The 25,097-nt window shown below is 43.9% G+C and overlaps 1 protein-coding gene across 4 annotated transcripts in view; it reads left to right on the top strand.

The window, feature by feature from the left end:
* slc17a9b (solute carrier family 17 member 9b) overlaps nt 1-25,097 on the top strand; it is a 31,541-nt gene that overhangs the window by 997 nt on the left and 5,447 nt on the right. For 2 of the 4 annotated variants that reach the window (XM_061759264.1, XM_061759442.1), the window contains exons 2-9: nt 8,281-8,478; nt 17,786-17,961; nt 19,499-19,598; nt 19,676-19,806; nt 19,919-20,015; nt 24,286-24,382; nt 24,794-24,881; nt 24,976-25,010. In XM_061759264.1, coding sequence (XP_061615248.1) covers nt 8,281-8,478; nt 17,786-17,961; nt 19,499-19,598; nt 19,676-19,806; nt 19,919-20,015; nt 24,286-24,382; nt 24,794-24,881; nt 24,976-25,010 — 922 coding nt within the window. The remainder of the gene's footprint in view (nt 1-8,280; nt 8,479-17,785; nt 17,962-19,498; nt 19,599-19,675; nt 19,807-19,918; nt 20,016-24,285; nt 24,383-24,793; nt 24,882-24,975; nt 25,011-25,097) is intronic. The other 2 variants (XM_061759348.1, XM_061759529.1) reach the window with 2 other exon arrangements.

Here is a 25,097-nt window from a genome sequence, read left to right as displayed (position 1 = left end):
GCTGCCAGGCCCATTGGGAGAAAATTAGGCTTCACTGTCTTGCCCAAGGACACTTCGACATGCGTAGCAGGGATTCAAACCTATTCTACCTACTGACCCAAAGCCACCCCAACATAATCCCATTGGTATCGCAAGACAAGGCCAGATCTGTGTGACAGACCACCAAGGACTCCACTAAAAGAGGTTTGAGGAAGATCTGATATTGTATTTCAAAATAAAAGTCTCTGAAAACTGCATATTTTGCTGTCACTACCACTGATTTAAAACATTCATTAAAAATATTCTGAGATATCGCAAGACCAGTCCAGTTTTGGGGAAACTACACTACCCCAGGTCTCCAACAAAAGAGGTCACATCCAAATCTGATGTGGCATTTCAAAATAAAAGTCCCCTGAAATTGGTATATTTCACTGTCTTGAACACGGATTTAAAAAATTCATTCAAAAACATCTGTGAGATATCGCAACAGCAGTCCAGTTCTGGGGGACAGTACACCACCCCAGGTCTCCAAAAAAAGAGGTCCCATCCAAATCTGATGTGGCATTTCAAAATAAAAATTCCCTGAAATTGGTATATTCTACTGTCACTACCACTCATTTAAAATATTCATTTAAAAAAATCTATGAGGTATCGCAACACCATCTTCAGTTCTGGGGGACAGTACACCACCCCAGGTCTCCAACAAAAGAGGTCCCATCCAAATCTGATGTGGCATTTAAAAATAAAAATTCCCTGAAATTGATATATTCTACTGTCACTACCTCTGATTTAAAATATTCATTAAACATATTCTATGAGATATCACGGCACCAGTCCAGTTATGGGGGACACTACACCTCTCCAGGTTTCCAACAAAAGAGGTCCCATCCAAATCTGATGTGGCATTTCAAAATAAACATTCCCTGAAATTGTTATATTTCATTGTCACTACCACTGACTTAAAATATTCATTTAAAAAAATCTACGAGATATCGCAACACCAGTCTAGTTCTGGGGTAAACTACACCACCCCAGGTTTACAACAAAAGAGGTCTCATCCAAATCTGATTTGGCTTTTCAAAATAAAAGTCCCCTGAAATATGCATATTTCACTGTCACTACCACTGAATTAAAACATTCATTTAAAAAAATCTATGAGCTATCGCAACAACAGTCCAGTCCTGGGGGACACTACACCACACCAGGTCTCTAACAAAAGTGGTCCACCCAAATCTGATGTGGCATTACAAAATAAAAGTCTCCTTAAATTGGTATATTTCACTGTCACTACCACTAATTTAAAACATTAATTTAAAAAAATTACTATATCACAACACCAGTCCAGTTCTGGGGGACACTACACCACACCAGGTCTCCAACAAAAGAGGTCCCATCCAAATCTGATGTGGCATTTCAAAATAAACATTCCTTGAAATTGTTATATTTCATTGTCACTACTATAAGGCAAATAATGCATCTGTGGTACTCTTTCTAGGCATGAAACCATACGGTTGCTCGCAAATACTCACTTCTGTCCTGAGTCAAGCCTCCACTACTCTTTCCCATAACTTTATTGTGTGGCTCATCAACTTTATTCCTCTATAGTTGCCACAGCTCTGCACATCACCTTTGTTCTTAAAAATAGGCACCAGTACACTTTTCCTCCATTCCTCAGGCATCTTCTCACGCACTAGAATTCTACTGAACAAGCTGGTCAAAAACTCCACAGCCACCTCTCCTAGATGCTTCCATACCTCCACAGGAATGTCATCAGGACCAACTGCCTTTCCATTTTTCATTCTCTTTAATCTTTAATCTCATTGCCACTTCCTGGTCCACCACACTTGCCTCTTCTACTCTCCCTTCTCTCTCATTTTCCTCATTCATCAACTCCTCGAAGTATTCTTTCCATCTAGCTAGCACACTGCTGGCACGAATCAACATATTTCCATCTCTATCCTTAATCACCCTAACCTGCTGCACATCCTTCCCATCTCTATCCCCCTGTCTGGCCAGCCTGTATAGATCCTTTTCTCCTTCTTTAGTGTCCAACCTGGCATACATGTCATCATATGCCTCTTGTTTTGCCTTTGCCACCTCTACCTTTGCCCTGTGTCGCATCTCAATGTATTCCTTTCGCCTCTCCTTGGTCCTCTCAGTGTCCCACTTCTTCTTAGCTAACATTTTTCCTTGTATGATTTCCTGTACTGTGAGGTTCCACCACCAAGTCTCCTTCTCTCCTTTCCTGCCAGAAGATACACCAAGTACTCTCCTGCCTGCCTCTCTGATCACCTTGGCTGCAGTGGTCCAGTCTTCTGGAAGCTCCTCCCGTCCACCGAGAGCCTGTCTCACCTCTTCCCGAAAAGCTGCACAACACTCGTCCTGTCTCAGCTTCCACCACATGGTTCTCTTCTCTGCCTTTGTCTTCCTAATTTTCCTCCCCACCACCAGAGTCATCTTACACACCACCATCCTATGTTGTCTAGCCACACTCTCCCCTACCACTACTTTACAGTTGGTAACCTCCTTCAGATTACATTGTCTGCACAAGATGTAATCCACCTGTGTGCTTCTACCTCCACTCTTGTAGGTCACCCTATGTTCGTGCCTCTTCTGGAAAAAAGTGTTCACTACAGCCATTTGCATCCTTGTTGCAAAGTCTACCACCATCTGTCCCTCCAAGTTCCTTTCCTGGATGCCGTACCTACCCATCACTTCTTCATCACCCCTATTAACTTCACCAACATGTCCATTACAATCTGCACCAATTACGACTCTCTCTCTGTCTGGGATGCTCAGAACTACTTCATCTAGCTCCTTCCAGAATTTATCTTTCACATCTAGGTCACATCCTACCTGTGGGGCATAGCCACTAATCACATTACACATAACACCCTCAATTTCAAATTTCAGCCTCATCACTCGATCTGATACTCTTTTCACCTCCAAGACATTCTTAGCCAACTCTTCTTTTAAAATAACCCCGACTCCATTTCTCTTCCCATCTACACCATTGTAAAATAATTTAAACCCTGCCCCTAAACTTCTAGCCTTACTGCCTTTCCACCTGGTCTCCTGGACACACAATATATCAACCTTTCTCCTAATCATCATGTCAACCAACTCCCTAGATTTTCCTGTCATAGTCCCAACATTCAAAGTCCCCACATTCAGTTCTAGGCTCTGTGTTTTCCTCTTCTCTTTCTGCTGAAGAACCCGCTTTCCACCTCTTCGACCCACAGTAGCTGAATTTCCAACGGCGCCCCGCAGGTTGACGGCGCCGGTGGCGGACGTTGTTAACCCGGGCCACGACTGATCCGGTATGGAATTCTTTGGATGAACGCTCATATTTGTTTGGCAAGGTTTTAAGCCAGATGCCCTTCCTGACGCAACCCTCTGCATTTATCCGGGCTTGGGACCGGCCTACAGTTTGCACTGACTTGTGCCCCCCATAGGGCTGCATTACATAGATTTTCTTAATGAATGTTTTAAATCAGTGGCAGTGACAGTCAAATATGCATATTTAAGGGGACTTTAATTTTGAAATGCCACATCAGATTTGGCCCCTCCTTGAGCTGTCACCTTATCGTGGTGGAGGGGTGTGTGTGTCCCAATGATCCTAGGAGCCAAGTTGTCTGGGGCTTTATGCAAACAGGTCTTAGGTGACGGACCAGACAAAGCACAGCTCCAAAAACCCCTATGATGACAAACAATTCAGGAAGACGTTTTCCCTTGCCCGGACGTGGGTCACCTCTGGAGCCATGCCTGGAGGTGGCGCTCGACGGTGAGCGCCTGGTGGCCGGGCCTGCACCCATGCAGAGCCCGAAAGTGTAACGGGGGTCACCCTTCCCATGGGCTCACCACCTGTGGGAGGGGCCATAGGGGTTGGGTACAGTGTGAGCTGGGTAGTGGCCCAAGGCAGGGACCTTGGCGATCCAATCCCCGGTGGACACCAACGGTGAGGGATGCCGTCAAGCTGAAGAAGGAGTCCTATCGGGCCTTTTTGGCCTGTGGAACTCCTGATGCAGCTGATGGGTACCGGCTGGCCAAGCGGAATGCAGCTTTGTTGGTCGTTGAAGCAAAAATTTGGGCATGGGACGAGTTCGGTGAGGCAATGGAGAAAGACTTCCGGACGGCTTCGAGGAAATTCTGGTCCACGTCCGGCGTCTCAGAAGGGGGAAGCGGCACACCATCAATACTGTGTATAGTGGGGATGGCGCGCTGCTGACCTCGACTCGGGACGTTGTGAGTCGGTGGGGAGAATACTTTGAAGACCTCCTCAATTCCACCAACACGCCTTCCCATGAGGAAGCAGAGTCTGGGTTCTCTGAGGCGGGCTCTCCTATCTCTGGGGTTGAGGTCACCGAGGTGGTGAAAAAGCTCATCGGTGGCAAGGCACCGGGGGTGGATGAGATTCGCCCGGAGTTCCTAAAGGCTCTGGATGCTGTGGGGCTGTCCTCGTTGACACACCTCTGCAACATCCCGTGGACATCGAGGACAGTGCCTCTGGATTGGCAGACTGGGGTGGTGGTCCCCCTTTTTAAAAAGGGGGACCGGAGGGTGTGTTCCAACTACAGGGGTATCACACTCCTCAGCCTCCCTGGTAAGGGGTGCTGGAGAGGAGGGTTCGTCGTGAAGTCAAATCTCAGATTCAGGAGGAGCAGTGTGGTTTTCGTCCTGGCCTTGGAACAGTGGACCAGCTCTGTACCGTCGGGAGGGTCCTCGACGATGCATGCGGGTTTGCCCAACCAGTCTACATGTGTTTTGTGGACCTGGAAAAGGTGTTCGACCGTGTACCTCGGGAAGTCATGTCGGGGGGGTGCTTCGGGAGTATCGGGTACCGAACCCCCTGATACGGGCTGTTCGGTCCCTGTACGTCCGGTGTCAGAGTTTGTTCCGCATTGCTGGCAATAAGTCGGACTCGTTTCCGGTGAGGCTTGGACTCCACCAAGGCTGCCCTTTGTCACCGGTTCTGTTCATAACTTTCATGGACATAATTTTCTAGGGGGTCCGATTTGGTGGCCTCAGTATTGCATCTCTGCTTTTTGCAGAGCATGTGGTTCTGTTGGCTTCATCAAGCCATGATCTCCAACTCTCACTGGTGCAGTTCGCAACTGAGTGTGAAGCTGCTGGGATGAGAATCAGCACCTCCAAATCTGAGACCATGGTCCTCAGTCGGAAAAGGGTGGCGTGCCCTCTCCAGGTCAGGGATGAGATCCTGCCCCAAGTGGAGGAGTTCAAGTATCTTGATGTCTTGTTCACGAGTGAGGGAAGATCGGAACGGGAGATCGACAGGCGGATCGGTCTGCAGTGATGCGAACTTTGTGTCGGTCCGTTGTGGTAAAGAAGGAGCTAAGCCGAAAGGCGAAACTCTCAATTTACCGGTCGATCTACGTTCCTACCCTCACCTATGGTCACGAGCTGTGGGTGGTGACTGAAAGAATGAGATCCTGGATGCAAGTGGCGAAAATGAGTTTCCTCTGCAGGCTATCCGGGCTCTCCCTTAGAGACAGGGGGAGAAGCTCGGTCATCCGGGAGGAGCTCAAAGTAGAGCCGAAGCTCCTCCGCATTGAGAGGAGCCAGATGAGGTGGCTGGGGCATCTGATTCGGATGCCTCCCGGACACCTCCCTGGTGAGGTGTTCCGGGAACGTTCCACCGGAAGGAGACCCCAGGGACGACCCAGGACTACGTCTCTCGGCTGGCCTGGTAACGGATCGGGATCCCCTCGGAATCTGGATGAAGTGTCTGAGGAGAGGGAAGTTTGGGGGTCCTAATACCAATTTCAGGGGACTTTTATTTTGAAATGTCACATCAGATTTGGATGGGACCTCTTTTGTTGGAGACCTGGGGTGGTGTAGTGTCCCCCAGAACTGGACTGGTGTTGCGATATCTCATAGATTTTTTTAATGAATTTTTGAAATTCGTGTTCATGACAGTGAATTATCTGGACTTGTCTTGCGATACCAATGGGGTTATTTTAGGGTGGCTTTGCCTCAGTAGGTAGAACAGGTTTGAATCCCTGCTACGACTGTCCGCGTGTCGAAGTGTCCTTGGGCAAGACACTGAACAGCAATTTGTTCCCAGTGGGCCTGGCAGCGCCTTGCACGGCAGCAGTCGCCCATTGGTTCATGAATGTGTGTGTGAATGTGTGGCTTTGTAAAGCGCTTTGGGCACTGTGATGGTGTAGAATACAGCGCTATATAAGTGCAGTCCATTTACCATTTATTTTTCATAAGATATCAAATAAACTAATTTGCAAATTAACTTTGCTGGTTGCATTCCGTAACCGAAGAGCATTGATGTCCGTATTATCGGGAGGTTTTTATTTTGAAGGTGGCTTTCGCCGCTAGTTGGCGACTTATTACCGTAATGCCTTGTATGAACAAAATTATGGGCGGCTGGCTTGACTGCTGCTTTAAAAGTGGAGGCTGGCTTGACCGTAGTAAAGAAATGCATCTAAACATGAAGTCCATCAGTGTTTTTCCCCAACCTCAAAGGAACATATTTTACATTAGAAAAAAATAATATCACCCCACACCACCAAACAAAAATCTCACTAATGGAAAATACACAGGTTAATGGCCATCAAGTATTTTATTGTTCTGCCTGTCACGATATGGCACTGGGTTTGATAGATGAACAAAGATCAAATATAAGTAATTTTGTCACCAATTTAGTTAAATTGGATCATTTTCTGCAGCACACCTGACTGTCTGTCACAGCCAACTAAAATGTGCTACAATACACTAGTTGCGAATCGCTGTGTTATCATATTTCATGGCACATTAAATTATCCAAATTCTCAACTCACTTTTAATGAGAGCACTTTAAAAGCAACAGCTGCTGAATTAAAAGCCCTGTACGTAAATAAAGATTAAACATAATGCATAAGACATCCATCCATCCATTTTCTGTACCGCTTCTCCTCACTAGGGTCGCGGGCATGCTGGAGCCTATCCCAGCTATCTTCGGGCGAGAGGCGGGGCACATATAAACAAACAACCATTCGCACTCACATTCACACCTATGGGCAATTTAGAGTCTTCAGAACTCTGAGGCAGATGTGCTAACCGGTCGTCCACCGTGCCGCTTACATAAGACATCCATCCATCCATCTATCCATTTACTGAGCCGCTTCTCCTCACTAGGGTTGCAGGCGTGCTGGAGCTTATCCCAGCTATCATCGGGCAGGAGGCGGGCTAAACCCTGAACTGGTTGTCAGCCAATCGCAGTGCACACATAAACAAACAACCATTTGCGCACACATTCACACCTAGGGGCAATTTAGAGTCTTCAATTAACCTACCATGCATGTTTTTGGGATGTAGGAGGAAACCGGAGTGCCTGGAGAAAACCCATGCAGGCACGGGGAGAACATGCAAACTCCACACAGGCGGGGCCGGGGATTGAACCCCGGACCTCAGAACTGTGAGGCAGACGCTCTAACCAGTCGTTCACCGTGCTACCTTACAAAAGACAATTATACACAATTTAAAACAGTGACACAATAACAAACTTAAAAACAACAAATAGAAATAAGACACTAAAACAAGGGCAGGGAATCTGGATGGAGCAGTTCAGAGAGATAAGCTGGGGCAAGACCATTTAGAGATTTGAAAACAAATAGCAGGCGGCACGGTGGACGACTGGTTAGAGTGTCAGCCTCACAGTTCTGAAGACCGGGGTTAAATCCCCGGCCCCGCCTGTGTGGAGTTTGCATGTTCTCCTCGTGCCTGCATGGGTTTTCTCCGGGCACTCCGGTTTCCTCCCACATCCCCAAAAAAAACATGCATTAATTGGAGACTCTAAATTGCCCGTAGGTGTGACTGTGAGTGTGAATGGTTGTTTGTTGGTATGTGTCCTGCGATTGGCTGGCAACCAGTTCAGGATGTACCCCGCCTCCTGCCCGATGATAGCTGGGATAGGCTCCAGCACGCCCGCGACCCTAGTGAGGAGAAGCGGTTCAGAAAACGGATGGATGGATGGAAAACAAATAGCAGAATCTTAAAATGAATTTTAAAGTACACAGTCACTGCTAGCCCTCCCAGTTAAAAATGGATACTTGACTTCAGTAGCCATCAATGGCAGTGAGGGCAGAATAGGAGTTCTACGCTCCGTCTTACATGTGCCAGCTAAGAAGCAAGCAGCAGCATTTTGAACCAATCAAATTCTTTTAATTACAGGCAAATTACATGGCCTATTTTTCACCCGCATGTCACATACAATACTGTCGTGATGACACAGGTACTGTATCTCCATGAGATTTGAAGTTTTTAAACTGTGCAATCCCTCCTGGGCAGGCCGGTAGCGAGGGTATGGACAGTGGTGCTCCTGCTTGGTACGTGCCTCCTCTACTGTGCCCGGGTGGCGATGCCCATCTGTGCTGTCAGCATGGCAGAAAAGTTCAACTGGAGCAAGAAAGAGTCTGGCATGGTCCTGGGCAGCTTCTTCTGGGGTTACTGCTTCACACAAGTGTTTGGAGGCTACGTCAGTGACCGGTGGGTGTCAGCACTGATGAGCTTTGTTTGTTTCTTGTTTGCTGACTTGGGGTTGGACATTTTTGTAAAATCACATAGAGCTGTAAACAGTCCAGTTGCCATTGATTCAGTTCCCTGAGAATGAAATGACCTGGATGAATGAGAATATTCACAGGCATAGAGCTCTGCGATATGGAACTTTCCGAACTTTCCAAACTTTGTATTCTGATAACGATCATGATATAATTTTTTTCTATCCATTTATAAAATACATACTTTTTATAGAAGGAATGAAAAATTTATTAAAAAATGAATTTAAAACACAAATATGTGGCCAATAAATATAATTCAAAATATCTGGTGTTACAACTACTTTTCAAGGAATACAGTAATCTGCAAAGAACTAAAATAAGTCAGTGCAATCAGCATGGTGCTTCAAGTAACATTCAAGTATGCCTACCATTTATCAAAGTTATTAGCAAAAAAAAAAAAGAGAATTACAGGATTCCCTGAGTAGAAGGAAGGTAAATCTAACCATATAAACGGTAGAGGATTATAGAGGATTATATCTTGCGATAGACGTTTTATATCTTACCTACGATACAGTGGGTACAGAAAGCATTCAGACCCCCTTAAATTTTTCAGTCTTTTTTTTTATATATTGTAAACATTTGCTAAAATCCTTTAAGTAAATTTTTTTTCACATTCATGTACACAAAGCACCCCATATTGACAGGAAAAAAAACGGAATTGTTGAAATTTTTGCACATTTATTAAAAAAGAAATACTGAAATATCACACAGCCATAAGTATTAAGACCCTTTGCTCAATATGTCAGGTTGGATGGTGAACGTTGGTGGAGAGCCATTTTCAGGTCTTTCCAGAGATGCTCAATTGGGTTTAAGTCAGGGCTCTGGCTGGGCCATTCAAAAACAGTCACGGAGTTGTTCTGAAGCCACTCCTTCGGTATTTTAGCTGTGTGCTTAGGGTCATTGTGTTCTTTTAAGGTGAACCTTCGGCTCAGTCTGAGGTTCTGAGCACCCTGGAGAAGGTTTTCGTCCAGGATATCCCTGTACTTGGCCGCATTCATCTTTTCTTCGATTACAACCAGTCTCCCTGCCCCTTCAGCTGAAAAACACACCCACAGCATGATGCTGCCAGCACCATGCTTCACTTTTGGGACTGTATTGGACAGGTGATGAGCAGTGCCTGGTACCAGGAAGGGTTCCGATCGTCCCAAACATCTTCCATTTCAGTATTATGGAGGCCACTGTGCTCTTCGGAACCTGAAGTTCAGCAGAAATGTTTTTGTAACCATGGCCAGATCTGTGCCTTGCCACAATTCTGTCTCTAAGCTCTTCAGGCAGTTCCTTTGACCTCATGACTCTCATTTGCTCTGACATGCACTGTGAGCTGTAAGGTCTTATATACACAGGGGTGTGGCTTTCCCAATCAAGTCCAATCAGTTTAATCAAACACAGCTGGACTCCAATTAAGGTGTAGAACCATTTTAAGGATGATCAGAAGAAATGGACAGGATATATATATATATATATATATATATATATATATATATATATATATATATATATATATATATATATTTCACAGCAAAGGGTCTGAATACTAATGGATGTGTGATATTTCAGTTTTTCTTTAATAAATCAGCAAACATTTCAATAATTCCATTTTTTTCTGTCAATATGGGGTGCTATGTGTACATGTTAGGGTTAACCTGTAAATCTACAGATATTCTCACTTTAGCATGCACCAAAAGGAGACAGGAGACACACCAAACACAACCTGAGCCAGTGCTTAATCTTTTGCGGCAAAAGGAGAAGCAGTCGCTCTCTCAGAGATCTGAAATCTTTTAATGTCTGCCTCCCCTGTGCCCTTTTTATTCAAGCTTCAGTAGGTGGTATCACATTCCATGACCTTTTAAGGACTTGATTGTTGTTATCAAGATGTGGTCAGTGTCTAGAGGTGTGGGGGTTTGTGGCTTGTGGAATGTGCATTGTAGTACTTTTCCAAACTGCTCATTTCCAATGAACAAGGGTGCTATCATCTTAATTCAGTTACAGTAACAATGTGTTTTTATGCGTCATTTCCCTCCTGTTTATCAAATAAAAATACATTACTCATCATAGTGTCACATTTCACAATGATTTTCATGACAATAACCAATAACGTATTTCATCATTGATGTACTTCAAGCTCTTGTCTCAAAATCAACATATTGTTCTTCCTTTAAATAAGTCATATATAAATCAATCCGGTGACAGTGCCATGTACCATTTTGGACATCTTGTTACGAAGGCATGGCAAGATACATCCAGTAAATAAACAAAACAACAACAGTATACCAATTATTTATAATTTTCACCAATGCACTTGTCCATCTACCAGATGTAAACCATGTCAAGGGGTTCCAACCTTTGTTCACATAATCTTGGGATAGACCATTTCTTATATTTTTTATTCTTTGTATGGCTTCAGCAATTACATGTCCGTCTCCAGCATTTTCAGGGATATGTTTCATTGATTACGGCGCAAACTCCTGCTTGTGCCGCAGTTAATATCAAGAACTATTTGATTTTATAAAACCATTATCCCCATGTCAGTCATTTCCTTATTATTTGTTTCCCATGCTTTAATGCTATTATTTATAAAAATAGACATTGCATCTTGTGTAGGGTGCATTGAGGAAGCAGGCATCTTTGTACATGCGTAACAACTGGATTAATTTTTTACTTTTACAATCAGTGAAACGTACCTGTATTCATATTCGTTAAGTATATTTGTGATACATTCCAGCCTTCATGGAGTATGTCATCATGTTCTTTCGACACAAATCGTGGTCTGTTGGCAATAATATCAATACCATTTTCTTCCCTTCTATGCAAAAGCCATATCAGTGGTGGAATCATCAACACCACACACAGCAATACTATACATAATATTGCTCTTGGCATGCAGTCAATCAGAATCAGAATCATCTTTATTTGCCAAGTATGTCCAAAAAACACACAAGGAATTTGTCTCCGGTAGTTGGAGCCGCTCTAGTACGATAACAGACAGTCAATTGACAGAGAACACATTTGAGACATAAAGACATTGACAAAAAACAGTCACTGAGCAATAAAGGGTTGCTAGATATCTGGTAATGCCGGTACTTTTTTTTTTTTACAATTGTGTAAAAAGATGCAGAGTCCTCGAGCACTTAGAGCAGTTCGAAAGACTAATATTGCAATAGTCCGGTGCAATGACCATTGTGCAAAGGGCGCCGAGACTTCAAGCGAGTAGTGTGATAATCTGGGACAATGTTGATTGTGCAAATGTTGCAGATACTCCTCAATCAGTGTGCAAATGGAGCAGATGCTACTCTGGCATGAGTGGCCAGTATTGGTGAACAACAGATATGCAAATAGTGCAGTGTGGCGAGACTACTACAGTGAGTGCACGAGTAATATGTAATTGGCCCCACAGAAATGTGACAACAAACCCAAGTCAAAAAATTGCCAGCATGTTGTAATGGAATTGTAGGTTAGGTGTTTAAGAAGTTGATTGTAAGAGGGAAGAAGCTGTTGGAATGTATGCTAGTTCTAGTTTGCATTGTTAGGAAGCGCCTACCTGAGGGAAGGAGCTGGAAGAGCTGGTGACCGGGATGTGGAGGGTCAGAGAGGATTTTGCTCGCTCTTGTCTTAGTTCTGGCAGCGTGCAAGTCCTCAAGGGTGGGTAGGGGGGTACCGACAATCCTTTCAGCAGTTTTGATTGTCCGTTGCAGTCGGAATTAGTCCTTTTTTGTAGCACCACCAAACCAGACTGTGATGGAAGAACACAGGACTGATTCAATGACTGCTGTGTAGAACTGCCTCAGCAGCTCCTGTGGCAGGCCGTGCTTTCTTAGAAGCCGCAGGAAGTACATTCTCTGCTGGGCCTTTTTGAGGACGGAGTTAATGTTGATCGCCCACTTCAGGTCCTGAAAGACTGTAATTCCCAGGAACTTGAATGTCTCGACGGTTGACACACGGCAGCTGGACAACGTGAGGCGAAGGAGGCCTCCTGAAATCCACGATCATCTCTACAGTCTTGAGCGTGTTCAGCTCCAGGTTGTGTCGGCTGCACCACAGCTCCAGCCGCTCCACTTCCTGTCGATATGCGGACTCGTCACCGTCCTTGATGAGGCCGATGACAGTGGTGTCATCTGCAAACTTCAGGAGTTTGACAGCCGGGTGCGTTGAGGTGCAGTCGTTCGTGTAGAGAGAGAAGAGCAGCGGAGAGAGGACACAACCTTGGGGCACCCCAGTGCTGATGCTGCGTGTGGATGAGGCGGCCTCCCCCAGCCTCACCTGCTGTGTCCTGCCCGTCAGGAAGCTGTAAATCCAGATGGCAGGTGAGACGCTGAGCTGGAGAAGCTTGGATGAAAGGAGTTCAGGAATGATGGTATTGAACGCTGAGCTGAAGTCCACGAACAGGATCCTCGCATAGGTCACAAGGCGATATCGCATGGTCTTTTCAATTCCTGGTTTCTTCTTAAGCCAGAAAGCCATCGTCTTTCTATCTCCTGCGAGGGAGAGGTTACTAGCACGTCATCGCTCTGTTTGTATCTAACAGTACTTGACCAAATGTGTGTATTATTCTGCTCCTGTGCCACTTCTCACCGTCGCCCCTTCAGGAAGGACAAAAGAAGGATGGCCCACGATGGTTTGGATCGCACTTTACCCTCCTGTTGATGCAGGAGGGGCACTGGATACCCTCTCAATCACTTCCTGCTCGATGCTCAGGTCCTGCGACTTCACAGCTCCTAAGAAGTTGGGGGAGTTCTAGGTAGCAAGCCCCCCTCTTCACTGACGTTGAGATCCGTCTCTATATGCCTAACCCCCTTTGTAGTGAGACGGATAGGCTCTATATGCCTAACCCCCTTTGTAGTCAGACTCTGCCCCACAACTGGGGTGAGCTTGTCAGTGGTACTTGTCTCTTGCAGTGTGACAAATGGATCCAAGAAGATCGTTCAGCGATCCTCACAGCAGTTGGGGTCGTCAACAACACTTGGAATGGACCTTCCCACCATGGACTGGACCAACACTTTAATTTGATCACTTTGATCAGTACCCAGTCTCCAGGTTCTATGGGAGGTTGGCCTTCCTGCAGGGGTAGAGATTCGTCTTGTATTTGATTAGACATTGTCACTTCCTTGTCGTTAAATACGTCCCTCATATAGTCACTTCTTCAATTTCTTCCATTTACTCAGGATTTAACGGGCTATTTACAAAGGGTATTTTAAATGGTCATCCGTACAGAATATCAAACGAACTTAACTGTCCTGCTCCTTTCTCAATTCTCATGTACATTTTGACCAGATCGAAACAATCCGGCAATGATCTTCCTGTCTCGGTCATGCATTTTTATAATCTGTTTTTTTACAGTGTCATTCGTTCTTTCCACCAATCCTGCACTTTCTGGATGATCTGAACAATGGTGCTTTAACTGGATGCCTAAATTTTGTCCTGTTTCCTCAACAATATTATTTACAAAATGACTTCCGTTGTCACCCAAAATGATTTGTGGTATGCCATACTGGGGCACGATATATTTAGACAATGTCTTTGCCACAGTAATAGCATCTGGGTGTTTTGCTGGAACAATTTCAACCAATTTTGAAAACACCTCAATCAGCACTAGGCAATATTTGCATTGTTCTACTTTGTTCAATTCAATAAAATCCATATGCACCACTTGAAAAGGATACTGTGCTTGTGGAAATGGCCTCTCTTGGGCCTGATATTGCCTTGGGAATTATGTTTTGCACAAGTCACACATGCGTGACAAAAAGTTTTAGATAAATTATTGAATCCATATGTAGTAAAGTGTTGTTCCACTATCTGTACCATCCCTCCTGTTGAGACATAGCAAGGTCCATGACTCATTGCTGCCCACTTAAACAAGCCTTTCGGGAGGATGGGTTTAGCTTTTTCACTACAAATTATTCCGTCGTCATTTCTTATTGCACCTTTATTTTTCGAAAATGTTTTTTCACTTTCTGGTGCACTTTTTTGCATATCTTTTAATATTGTGTTGTCGAGTGGTGTGTTTTCATCTATTTTTTGGTCTACTGAAAATGTGTCGTACATACCAACAGCTACTTCTTTAGCTACTTTGTCTGCATATGCATTTTCCCATCGAAACCACATTCGTTGTTTTTGTGTGTGTGTGTGTGTGTGTGTGTGTGTGTGTGTGTGTGTGTGTGTGTGTGTGTGTGCCGAACACTTGCACACTGCTATTGCATCACGAAGTAACACTGATTCAACCAATAGGCAGAGAAGCTCTGGATGTGTTACTAACTTTCCGGTTGACGTTGTCATTCCTCTATTCTTCCATCGTGCAGCAAATACATGTTAGGTAGAAACTGCATATTGACTATAGTCCAAATAGTCACTCTTTTATCTTTCATCAATTTACATGCTTCTGTTAATGCCACTCGTGCAGCTGCTTGTGCAGAATAATTTGGCGGTAATTGTCCTGCTTTTAAAACTTTTGTCTGTCGTAGGTAGAGCATATCCTGTAGCATTCGTAGCGTTAGGTCTTTTTTGTGACGAGCCATCCATATAAATATGCAATGAATCCTTGGTAGATTAGCGGCTTGGCTCTCTTCCAAACAATTGTGTTCCATGCCATCTAGTGGTGTTGGCAGTAATGGTAATCTATAGCTCTTTGCCCTCTAGCTGCCAAAAGGCCTAAATTTGCCCATGTCTCATGTTTACTTTTCATTAGAGACACGTGTGAAATCACATGATTACAAAACAGTCTTTCTGCCTCGTCACTTAAAGCGACTGCTACTACTGCGCTAGTCTAATTCCAGGACAAATATAGCAATTGCACTGTTTGTGACCCTAATTTCATAACTTCATGTTAATATTTGTTGTCAAGACCAGGGGTCTTCTTGTATCTCAATATGATATGCAAATGTTTTTTTTGTCAGTTCATCTTCAGTCTTATTAACCTTACTTTCAGCACATCTAAGTAATTCTTCCGCTACCCACACGGTAGCATTCACCAAATCCAAAGTCCAATAAAAATGTGGAGTCCCATGGCCCTCACACACACCTATTCTTTTCTTTCTCTCTCTTCCACTATTACAAACCTCTCTTCCTTTCTCACGACCACGGCCTCTGCCGCATCCTCTACCTCTTCCCCTATTTCTAACATAATTTACTTCCTCTTCTCCTTCATCACACCAGAATGTCTCTCTTCTTCAATACATTCTTTTTCTTTTTATTTCGTACTACACTTTCAGCATGTCTAGCATGATTCATGAACTCATCCAAGCCTTGAGTGGCCAGGTTTACATCATGTTTCTTAATCCACTATTTTACTTCTAATCTCATTCAATTTCAGTGATATGTGCGAACCAGTTGTTGCATATCACGGCACCACTCTTCTACATCTCTTTTGTAAGGTGTTAAGCTTTCCACCGCTTTCACACAGACTTCTTTTGACCAGAGTCTGTAAACAAGAATTGCTCTGCCTTCTCTGCCTCCTTCACTTTCATATGCAGGATTTGCCATTTCAATTATGGGATACAGATCCCCTTCAGTTAGATATTACAATTTGGGAGAGGAGTCTGGACTTAATACTCACCCATCATTCTACTCCAATTACCCACACCACCAGTTTTACTTCTTGTATGTGCTGGTGTGGCTGGCAGAGGCGGATACAGGCTTATAACATTCTTGTTTACCGAAGGTGGAGGAGGTGCCAGTATATGGTTCACCTCCCCCCCCCCCGCCCAGTTAAGAGAGGAGCAGAGGCCTCGGGTGCCCCTCCCTGTTGTCTGTGTCCCTGCTGTGTCTCATTGTCTTTATTTCTTATAAACAATCTTTGTTTATCATCGAACTGACCTTTTTTTCTGTTTTTGCGCTTCTATTTCCCATCTAATAGCTGCTGCTATTTATTTATCTAACATCTCTTTTTTGTTTTATTTATCTGTTCTGAGTTTCTCTTCAAAAATTATTTTTTCCTTTTTTCCAATTCAATGGTCCCTGGTATTGTCAATTTTCTAATTTCCCATTTTCTGGTAACTATGACAATACTTGCAGCAAACAGAGTGAAAATCTCTCAACGGAGCAAGCTTAACCTTATTACAGGTTTCACTTGTTTTAGATTCACTGTCAGACTGCCAAAATATCAACGACTTGTCACCATTCACTTACTTCAACTGATCAGACAGCTTTAAGTTAACACCTTTAGGTTTCCAGCTGTCCCGCTGCTTCACCGTTTGGTGACTCGTTGCAGACAATCACTCAAACTCACACACAATATGGTACGCACCTAACACGGGACTAACCCTGTTTTTGTATTGAGTGCGAGACTAAAACTCCACTCTTCTAGGCAAGGACTCGAACCCTCCTTTATAGCACAGGATTTCAAATCCTGCTTTTTTTTTTTTTTTTTTTTTTAGGCAGGGACAAAACCCTCCTTTTTGTTCTAAGCGCTCGAACAACAAAACTGCACTCACGGCTTGCGTTTTCTCCCCGCCTCAATTGGCGCTGTTAGTTCTGGATGCCGTCAATCCACGACCCTGGGGAGGAGGCCAATGCAACCGGCCACGGAAAATGGACTTCTTTTTCAGATTCTCATCTGGCTGTGCACAGTCTCCAGTCGCCGTCAGCAACACCCCTACGATCGCAGATATATTGGCATCCGGCTCGAAGGACAAAGTTTTATGTCAGAGTTATCCTCTAAATCTACAGATATTCTTAATTTAGCATTCACCAAAAGGAGACAGGAGACACACCAAACACAACCTGAGCCAGTACTTAATCTTTTGCGGCAAAAGGAGAAGCAGTCGTTCGCTCAGCGATCTGAAATCTTCTAACGTCTGCCTCCCCAAGGCCCTTTTTATTCAAGATTGAGTAGGTGTTATCAAGATGTGGTCAGTGTCTAGAGGTGTGGGGGTTTGTGCCTTGTGGAATGTGCATTGCAATAGTTTTCCAAACTGCTCTTGTTTCCAGTGAACAAGGGTGCTATCATCTTAATGCAGTTACAGCAACAATGTGTTTTTATGCGATAATATATAAAAAAAATTCCACCAGTACATTAATGAGGAAAAAAATGAAATTAATTGATTTTAACAAATGACTGCAATATAACAGAGTGAAAAATTTAAGGGGGTCTGAAAAGTTTCCATACCCACTGCTATCGCTATAACGATGACACTGAAAAGGATTTCTTTGGAGTTTTTCCTGACGATGAATTCAAACAGTCATTATTTGTTGATGTATGGAATGCATTCAAGTGAAACATGGATCACACAAAGTCTTTGTCACAGGTTGAAGTTCATGCCGTCTTCACTGTGTGTTCACAGGGTGGGAGGAGAAAAAGTCCTCCTGCTCTCTGCTGCAGCCTGGGGTTCCATGACTGCCTTCACTCCCATCTTAGCACATTTTTGCTCCCAGCCGATCTTCTCAATGACACTGGCCCGCTTCCTCATGGGCCTTTTACAAGGTAAACTTGCTTGATTGCGATATGGCACTCTAATAGTCATTGAGGTTCATTTTGACTGGGTGACCGTGTGTAGAAGTTGTTTGGCTGTTCCTCCAGTAATTCTATTCACACTATCTAACCCTGGAACTTGAATTTGTTCTATGCAACCTAAAATGACTTTCATTCTTAGCTGCACTTGTACAATCTAATGTGATGGTGAGATAATGTAGAATAGAATAGAACCTAATTGTCACTATCACAGGAAAAATGAAAATCAGTTAGGCCTCACAATTTACAGCATTGAGGTAAAATGAAATATAAGCATAGAGTTATACAAAAGACACTTATTTACAGAGCAAACAATTGTTAAAATTTGGAAGAATCACCATGTTATGATTTGCGATTTTTTTATTTTTATTTTATTTATTATTTTATTTTTTTACACCTACAAGTACAGTGTTCCCTCGTTTTTCGCGGTTAATGGGGACTAGAACCCCCCCCGCGAAAGGTGAAAAACCGCGAAGTAGGATGTGCCCCCCCACCCCCCTAGGAATTTTTATGGATGTGTATGTGGGTACCAGAATGTTTAAAATATGTAAACAGTATTTATACTTTACATATTTGGGACAAAGATTACAACAGTACACGTATTTACTTAAATCTTTAATTCTAAAACCTTATACAGTAATTAACATTTATTATACAGTAATTAACATTCATCAACATTGCCTTCTGAGAGAGGCGAAGAGGCGTGGGTTGGTGGCGGAGGTTTGGCCTTTGTCCTGATCATATTAGTGTCCAAACTCACTGTCTTTTCCCTGCAATCCACAATGCCAATACAGCTTCCATTTTCACAATTCTCTTATTACGCGGAGTTACCACACGTTTCGCTTCCTTATTGAAGCAGTTTTGCGGGTATTTCCCTCCTCTTTCTTTATGTACCGCACTGTAGATTCATTCACGCCATAACGGCGTGACGCATATGCATAACTTCTGCCCTCTTTGATCAAATCTAAAAGTTTCACTTTTTTGCTGATGGTCATCATCTTCTTCTTCCTCTTGGGCGCCCCGGAGGAAGCTTTCGCAGGGGCACAGCGCTTCGGCGACATTGTAAGGGCTTGCTTAACTAATCAAAAAAATTATCGCTTAAACAAAAAAAGTTGGAGACTGGCAAGACACAACAAGGGAAGATGCTGGGTGAGGCTGCGATGATGCGCAGCCAATCAGCTCAGGGGATAAATCCACTCATGCTCTCATTGGTCGATGTCGCCGATGAGAGTTGAATGAAAGCAATGCCCCTAACAGGAACATTTGGCTAAAGGTCATACAAAACGTTGACCCCTAATTGGGAAAACCTGTGAAGAAGATTAAGATGATTGCATGTCCCCTCATGATATTGCACAATTCAGGTAGCGCTGCGGTAGAATTTGCATAACTCAGTACAACATGGTGCACTTGATCTCATTTGGAATGTACAAGTACAATAAGACACACATTGAGCATCATGTTAAATGAGACTTTTGTTGTATTTTGATTATTTGCGAAATATTGATTGCAGGTGTTCATTACCCTTCTTTGGCAAGCTTGTGCTCTCAGAAGGTGGTGGAGAGTGAGCGAGGCTTCCTCATGAGCACCGTGGGCAGCGGCTCCTACCTGGGGTGAGTCACGTTTTACATAAGGAATATGTTGCGCAGAGGGGGCAGTTGCAACATGTGTGATCTGTGACCTTTTCCAGCACCCTTGTGATCGGAGGCGCTGGTTCCCTCATGCTGGACCTGTATGGCTGGGAGAGCGTCTTCTATGTGTCGGGTCTGCTGGCAGTAATGTGGGCATACTGCATGTGGAAATACTTACTCAAAGGAGAAGGCAAGTGAGGTTTTTAGTGTCTCTGTGGTGTCTGACGTCCTTTGCTTATCGGTATAAATGAGGTCCGTGTCCTCTTGTATGCTAACCCGTCTGCATTCTTCTGTACTTGCAGGGCCTATCATCACTCTGGAGTCCCTGGGAAGTGGTGGCCCACAGTCCAAAGTGACCAAAAGGCATTGGTTACGGCTCTTCAAACAACCTGCAGTCTGGTGAGAAAATGATAAAAAGAACATGCATTCATTATATGTTTAAAAGTTCAACTACAGTCATGCAGCTTGGTCCATGTTGCAGAGTTTAAAGCTCAACTGGATCCAGGGCCTCTATTGCAGCAGCACCCTCTTTCTAAAATCTTTATCCTGTTGGGATCGACAGTCAGCAGTTTTGTTTGTTGTTTCCAAATTTCTGATGCTGATTCCCACCATCTCTCATTTAATGGCCTACATGTTTACACTACCTAACCATGGAACTGAATTTGTTCGATAGAACCTAAAGTGACTTTCATTCTTAGCTACACCTGGACAATCTAATGCGATGGTGGGATATTGTAGAATAGAACCTCATTGTCACTATCACAGGAACAATGACATTCAGTTAGGCACCTCACAATTTATAGCATTGAGGTAAAATGAAAAAGAAAGCACACAGTTAGTTTGTTATCACAGTTAGCACACATCTGTCATATAATGGCCTTTATGTTTACATGGAGAAATGCAATGCAGCCCTATGGGGGGCACAAGCCAGTGCAAACTGTAGGCCGGTCCTAAGCCCGATAAATGCAGAGGGTTGCGTCAGGAAGGGCATCCGGCTTAAAACTTTGCCAAACATATATGAGCGTTCACCCAAAGAATTCCATACCGGATCGGTCGTTAACACCGGCGCCGTCAACCTGCAGGGTGCCGTTAGAAATTCAGCTACTGTGGGTCGAAGAGGTGGAAAGCGGGTTCTTCGGCAGAAAGAGAAGAGGAAAACACAGAGCCTAGAACTGAATGTGGGGACTTTGAATGTTGGGAGTATGACAGGAAAATCTCGTGAGTTGGTTGACATGATGATTAGGAGAAAGGTTGATATATTGTGTGTCCAGGAGACAAGGTGGAAAGGCAGTAAGGCTAGAAGTTTAGGGGCAGGGTTTAAATTATTTTACCATGGTGTAGATTGGAAGAGAAATGGAGTCGGGGTTATTTTAAAAGAAGAGTTGGCTAAGAATGTCTTGGAGGGGAAAAGAGTATCAGATCAAGTGATGAGGCTGAAACTTGAAATTGAGGGTGTTATGTATAATGTGATTAGTGGCTATGCACCACAGGTAGGATGTGAAACCTAGAGGTGAAAGAGAAATTCTGGAAGGAGCTAGACGAAGTAGTTCTGAGCATCCCAGAAAGAGAGAGAGTCGTGATTGGTGCAGATTATAATGGACATGTTGGTGGAGGAAATAGGGGTGATGGAGAAGTGATGGGTTAAGTACGGCATCCAGGAAAGGAACTTGGAGGGACAGATGGTGGTAGACTTTGCAAAAAGGATGCAAATGGCTGTAGTGAACACTTTTTTCCAGAAGAGGCAGGAACATAGGGTGACCTACAAGAGCAGAGGTAGAAGCACCCAGGTGGATTACGTCTTGTGCAGACGATGTAATCTGAAGGAAGTTACCGACTGTAGGGTTGTGGTAGCGGAGAGTGTGGCTACGCAGCATAGGATGGTGGTGTGTAAGATGACTCTGGTGGTGAGGAGGAAGATTAGGAAGGCAGAGCAGAGAACCATGTGGTGGAAGCTGAGACAGCACGAGTGTTGTGCGACTTTTTGTTGTGCAGCTTTTTGGGAAGAGGTGAGACAGGCTCTCTGTGGACAGGAGGAGCTTCCAGAACACCGGACCACTGCAGCCAAGGTGATCAGAGAGGCAGGCAGGAGAGTACTTGGTTTAGCTTCTGGTAGGAAAGGAGAGAAGGAGACTTGGTGGTGGAACCCCACAGTACAGGAAATCATACAAGGAAAAAGGTTTGCTAAGAAGAAGTGGGACACTGAGAGGACCGAGGATAGGCGAAAGGAATACATTTAGATGCGACACAGGGCAAAGGTAGAGGTGGCAAAGGCCAAACAGAGGCATATAATGACATGTATGGCAGGTTGGACACTAAAGAAGGAGAAAAGGATCTATACAGGCTGGCCAGACAGAGGGATGTGCAGCAGGTTAGGGTGATTAAGGATATAGATGGTAATATGTTGACCGGTGCCAGCAGTGTGCTAGCTCGATGGAAAGAATACTTTGAGGAGTTGATGAATAAGGAAAATGAGAGAGAAGGGAGAGTAGAAGAGGCAAGTGTGGTGGACCAGGAAGTGGAGATGATTAATAAGGGGTTGAGTTAGAAAGGCATTAAAGAGGATGAAAAATGGAAAGGCAGTTGGTCCTGATGACATTCCTGTGGAGGTATGGAAGCATCTAGGAGAGGTGGCTGTGGAGTTTTTGACCAGCTTGTTCAATAGAATTCTAGCGTGTGAGAAGATGCCTGAGGAATGTAGGAAAGGTGTGCTGGTGCCCATTTTTAAGAACAAGGGTGATGTGCAGACCTGTGAGAACTATAGATGAATAAAGTTGATGAGCCACACAATGGCGTTATGGGAAAGAGTAGTGGATGCTAGACTCAGGACAGAAGTGAGTATTTGCGAGCAACAGTATGGTTTCATGCCTAGAAAGAGTACCACAGATGCATTATTTGCCTTGAGGATGTTGATGGAAAAGTAGAGAGAAGGTCAGAAGGAGCTACATTGTGTCTTTGTAGATCTAGAGAAAGCTTATGACAGAGTACCCAGAGAGGAACTATGGTACTGCATGCGGAAGTCTGGAGTGGCAGAGAAGTATGTTAGAATAATACAGGACATGTACGAGGGCAGCAGAACAGCGGTGAGGTGTGCTGTAGGTGTGACAGACGAATTTAAGGTGGAGGTGGGACTGCATCAGGGATCACCCCTGAGCCCCTTCCTGTTTGCAGTGGTGATGGATAGGCTGACAGATGAGGTTAGACTGGAATCCCCGTGGACCATGATGTTTGCAGATGACATTGTGATCTGCAGTGAAAGCAGGGAGCAGGTGGAGGAACAGTTAGAAAGATGGAGGCATGCACTGGAAAGAAGAGAAATGAAGATTAGCCGAAGTAAAACAGAATATATGTGCATGAATGAGAGGGGTGGTGGGGGAAGAGTGAGGCTACAGGGAGAAGAGATAGCAAGGGTGGAGGACTTTAAATACTTGGGGTCAACCGTCCAGACCAATGGTGAGTGTGGTCAGGAAATGAAGAAAGGGTCCAAGCAGGTTGGAACGGGTGGAGGAAGGTGTCAGGTGTGTTATGTGACAGAAGAGTCTCTGCTAGGATGAAGGGCAAAGTTGATAAAACAGTGGTGAGACCAGCCATGATGTACGGATTAGAGACGGTGGCACTGAAGAGACAACAGGAAGCAGAGCTGGAGGTGGCGGAAATGAAGATGTTGAGGTTCGCTTTCGGAGTGACCAGGTTGGATAAAATTAGAAATGAGCTCATCAGAGGGACAGCCAAGCTTCGATGTTTTGGAGACAAAGTTAGAGAGAGCAGACTTTGATGGTTTGGACACGTCGAGAGGAGAAATAGTGAGTATATTGGTAGAAGGATGATGAGGATGGAGCTGCCAGGCAAAAGAGCTAGAGGAAGACCAAAGAGAAGGTTGATGGATGTCGTGAGGGAAGACATGAGAGCCGTTGGTGTTCGAAAGGAGGATGGAGGAGATAGGCTTACATGGAAAAGGATGACGCGCTGTGGCGACCCCTAAAGGGACAAGCCGAAAGGAAAAGAAGAAGATATTTACATTTAGCAATAAATGTAGTGATATGCTCCATTTCATGTGATAAAGATAACCTATTTTAATCATTGTCCAGATAACCTCAACATTTCAGTGATTATTTTCCTTTACAGAACACTACAGATTAAAAAAAAAAAAAAAAAAAAAAAACACTACATATTTAAAAAAAAAATAATAATAATAATAATATTATCCAACTCCGGTAGCTAAATTCAGAATTAAATTTTGTGCATGTTACTTCGAAAAGATTAACACTGTTTTTCAGACTTTCATGGATTTCACACAATCCAAGAGCATTGTACACTTTGTTATTTAAAAGTCTACACTTAACGTTATCAGATGTCAAACGCCATGTTGTTCGTCATGGTTTGTTTTTCAATTTTAAAGCAATTTCGGTCACTGTTAACCAGTGACTGTCTGGTTTACTTGATTTTAAGATGTGCCTGAGGAATAACAGTTCAGATAATTATTGATGCTTATATTTAACAACAGGGAGTAATTGACCTTAAGACGAAACCAGCATCACAGACAGGAACTATTGCTCTCAAATTAAGACAAAGCAACATAGTGCACCGCTTGCAGACATCTTCAATGTGTCTTTCCAGTAGCAGTTACCATTGATTTCTTGTGTTTCTCTATTTTGCATCATTTGCTGACCAGCGCCGTGATCATTACGCACCTTTGCACAGCGAGCACCTTCTTCACTTTGTTGTCATGGCTGCCAACCTTCTTTAAAGACACGTTCCCTGATGCTAAGGTAACCTGATCCATTTAACTTGTAGAGGAGGGCAAAATAATTTCGACACACTTAGAAGCAAGAACATGCCCTACCTTTTGTTCCCAACCTGACTACGTGGATAAATAAGCATAAAGCCAAAGCCGAGGCTTGTTTGTACCATTGCTGTGGTTCCGCAATGCTTTTTCTGTACTTGTCCATCATAATACGATACAGTACTGTAGTTACCATGGCTACGCTTCCTTCTTCGTCATTGTCAACAAGCAGTACAATAATGAAATAATGAAATGAAATAATCAAAATAATGCAAACGATTGAAGATCAAATTATATTTTTTTATGCTGACATATACTTACTAGGAATGCCCCCCCCCCTCCCAAAAAAAAAAACATTTTTTTTTTTGTGATCAAGTAATAATATATCTCCTTCCAGGGATGGGTGTTCAATGTCATTCCTTGGTTGGTGGCAATCCCCTCATCGCTCTTTAGTGGCTACTTGTCCGACCATCTCATCAGTAAAGGTATAAAAGTCAACTCTCCGGGCATCGCTGAAGAACTCACTTTTTCCAATGTAGTCGTTTCACTCAAACGGCTGTCCAACTGTCTTCCCAACAGGCTTTGACACGACCTCAGTGAGGAAGTTAATGCAGGTAAAGCCATCATACAAACATCCTGGTCCCTGAAACATGGTGCAATCTGTAAACTTTTGATGCATGTTTTTTTCCCTGTGCGTTTGC

The sequence above is a fragment of the Phyllopteryx taeniolatus genome, chromosome 1 (assembly GCF_024500385.1).
Source record: "Phyllopteryx taeniolatus isolate TA_2022b chromosome 1, UOR_Ptae_1.2, whole genome shotgun sequence".
In the NCBI taxonomy this organism is placed as follows: Eukaryota; Metazoa; Chordata; class Actinopteri; order Syngnathiformes; family Syngnathidae; genus Phyllopteryx; species Phyllopteryx taeniolatus.
The sequence above is the reverse complement of the archived record's forward strand: the minus strand, read 5'-3'. Positions and strand labels throughout refer to the sequence as shown.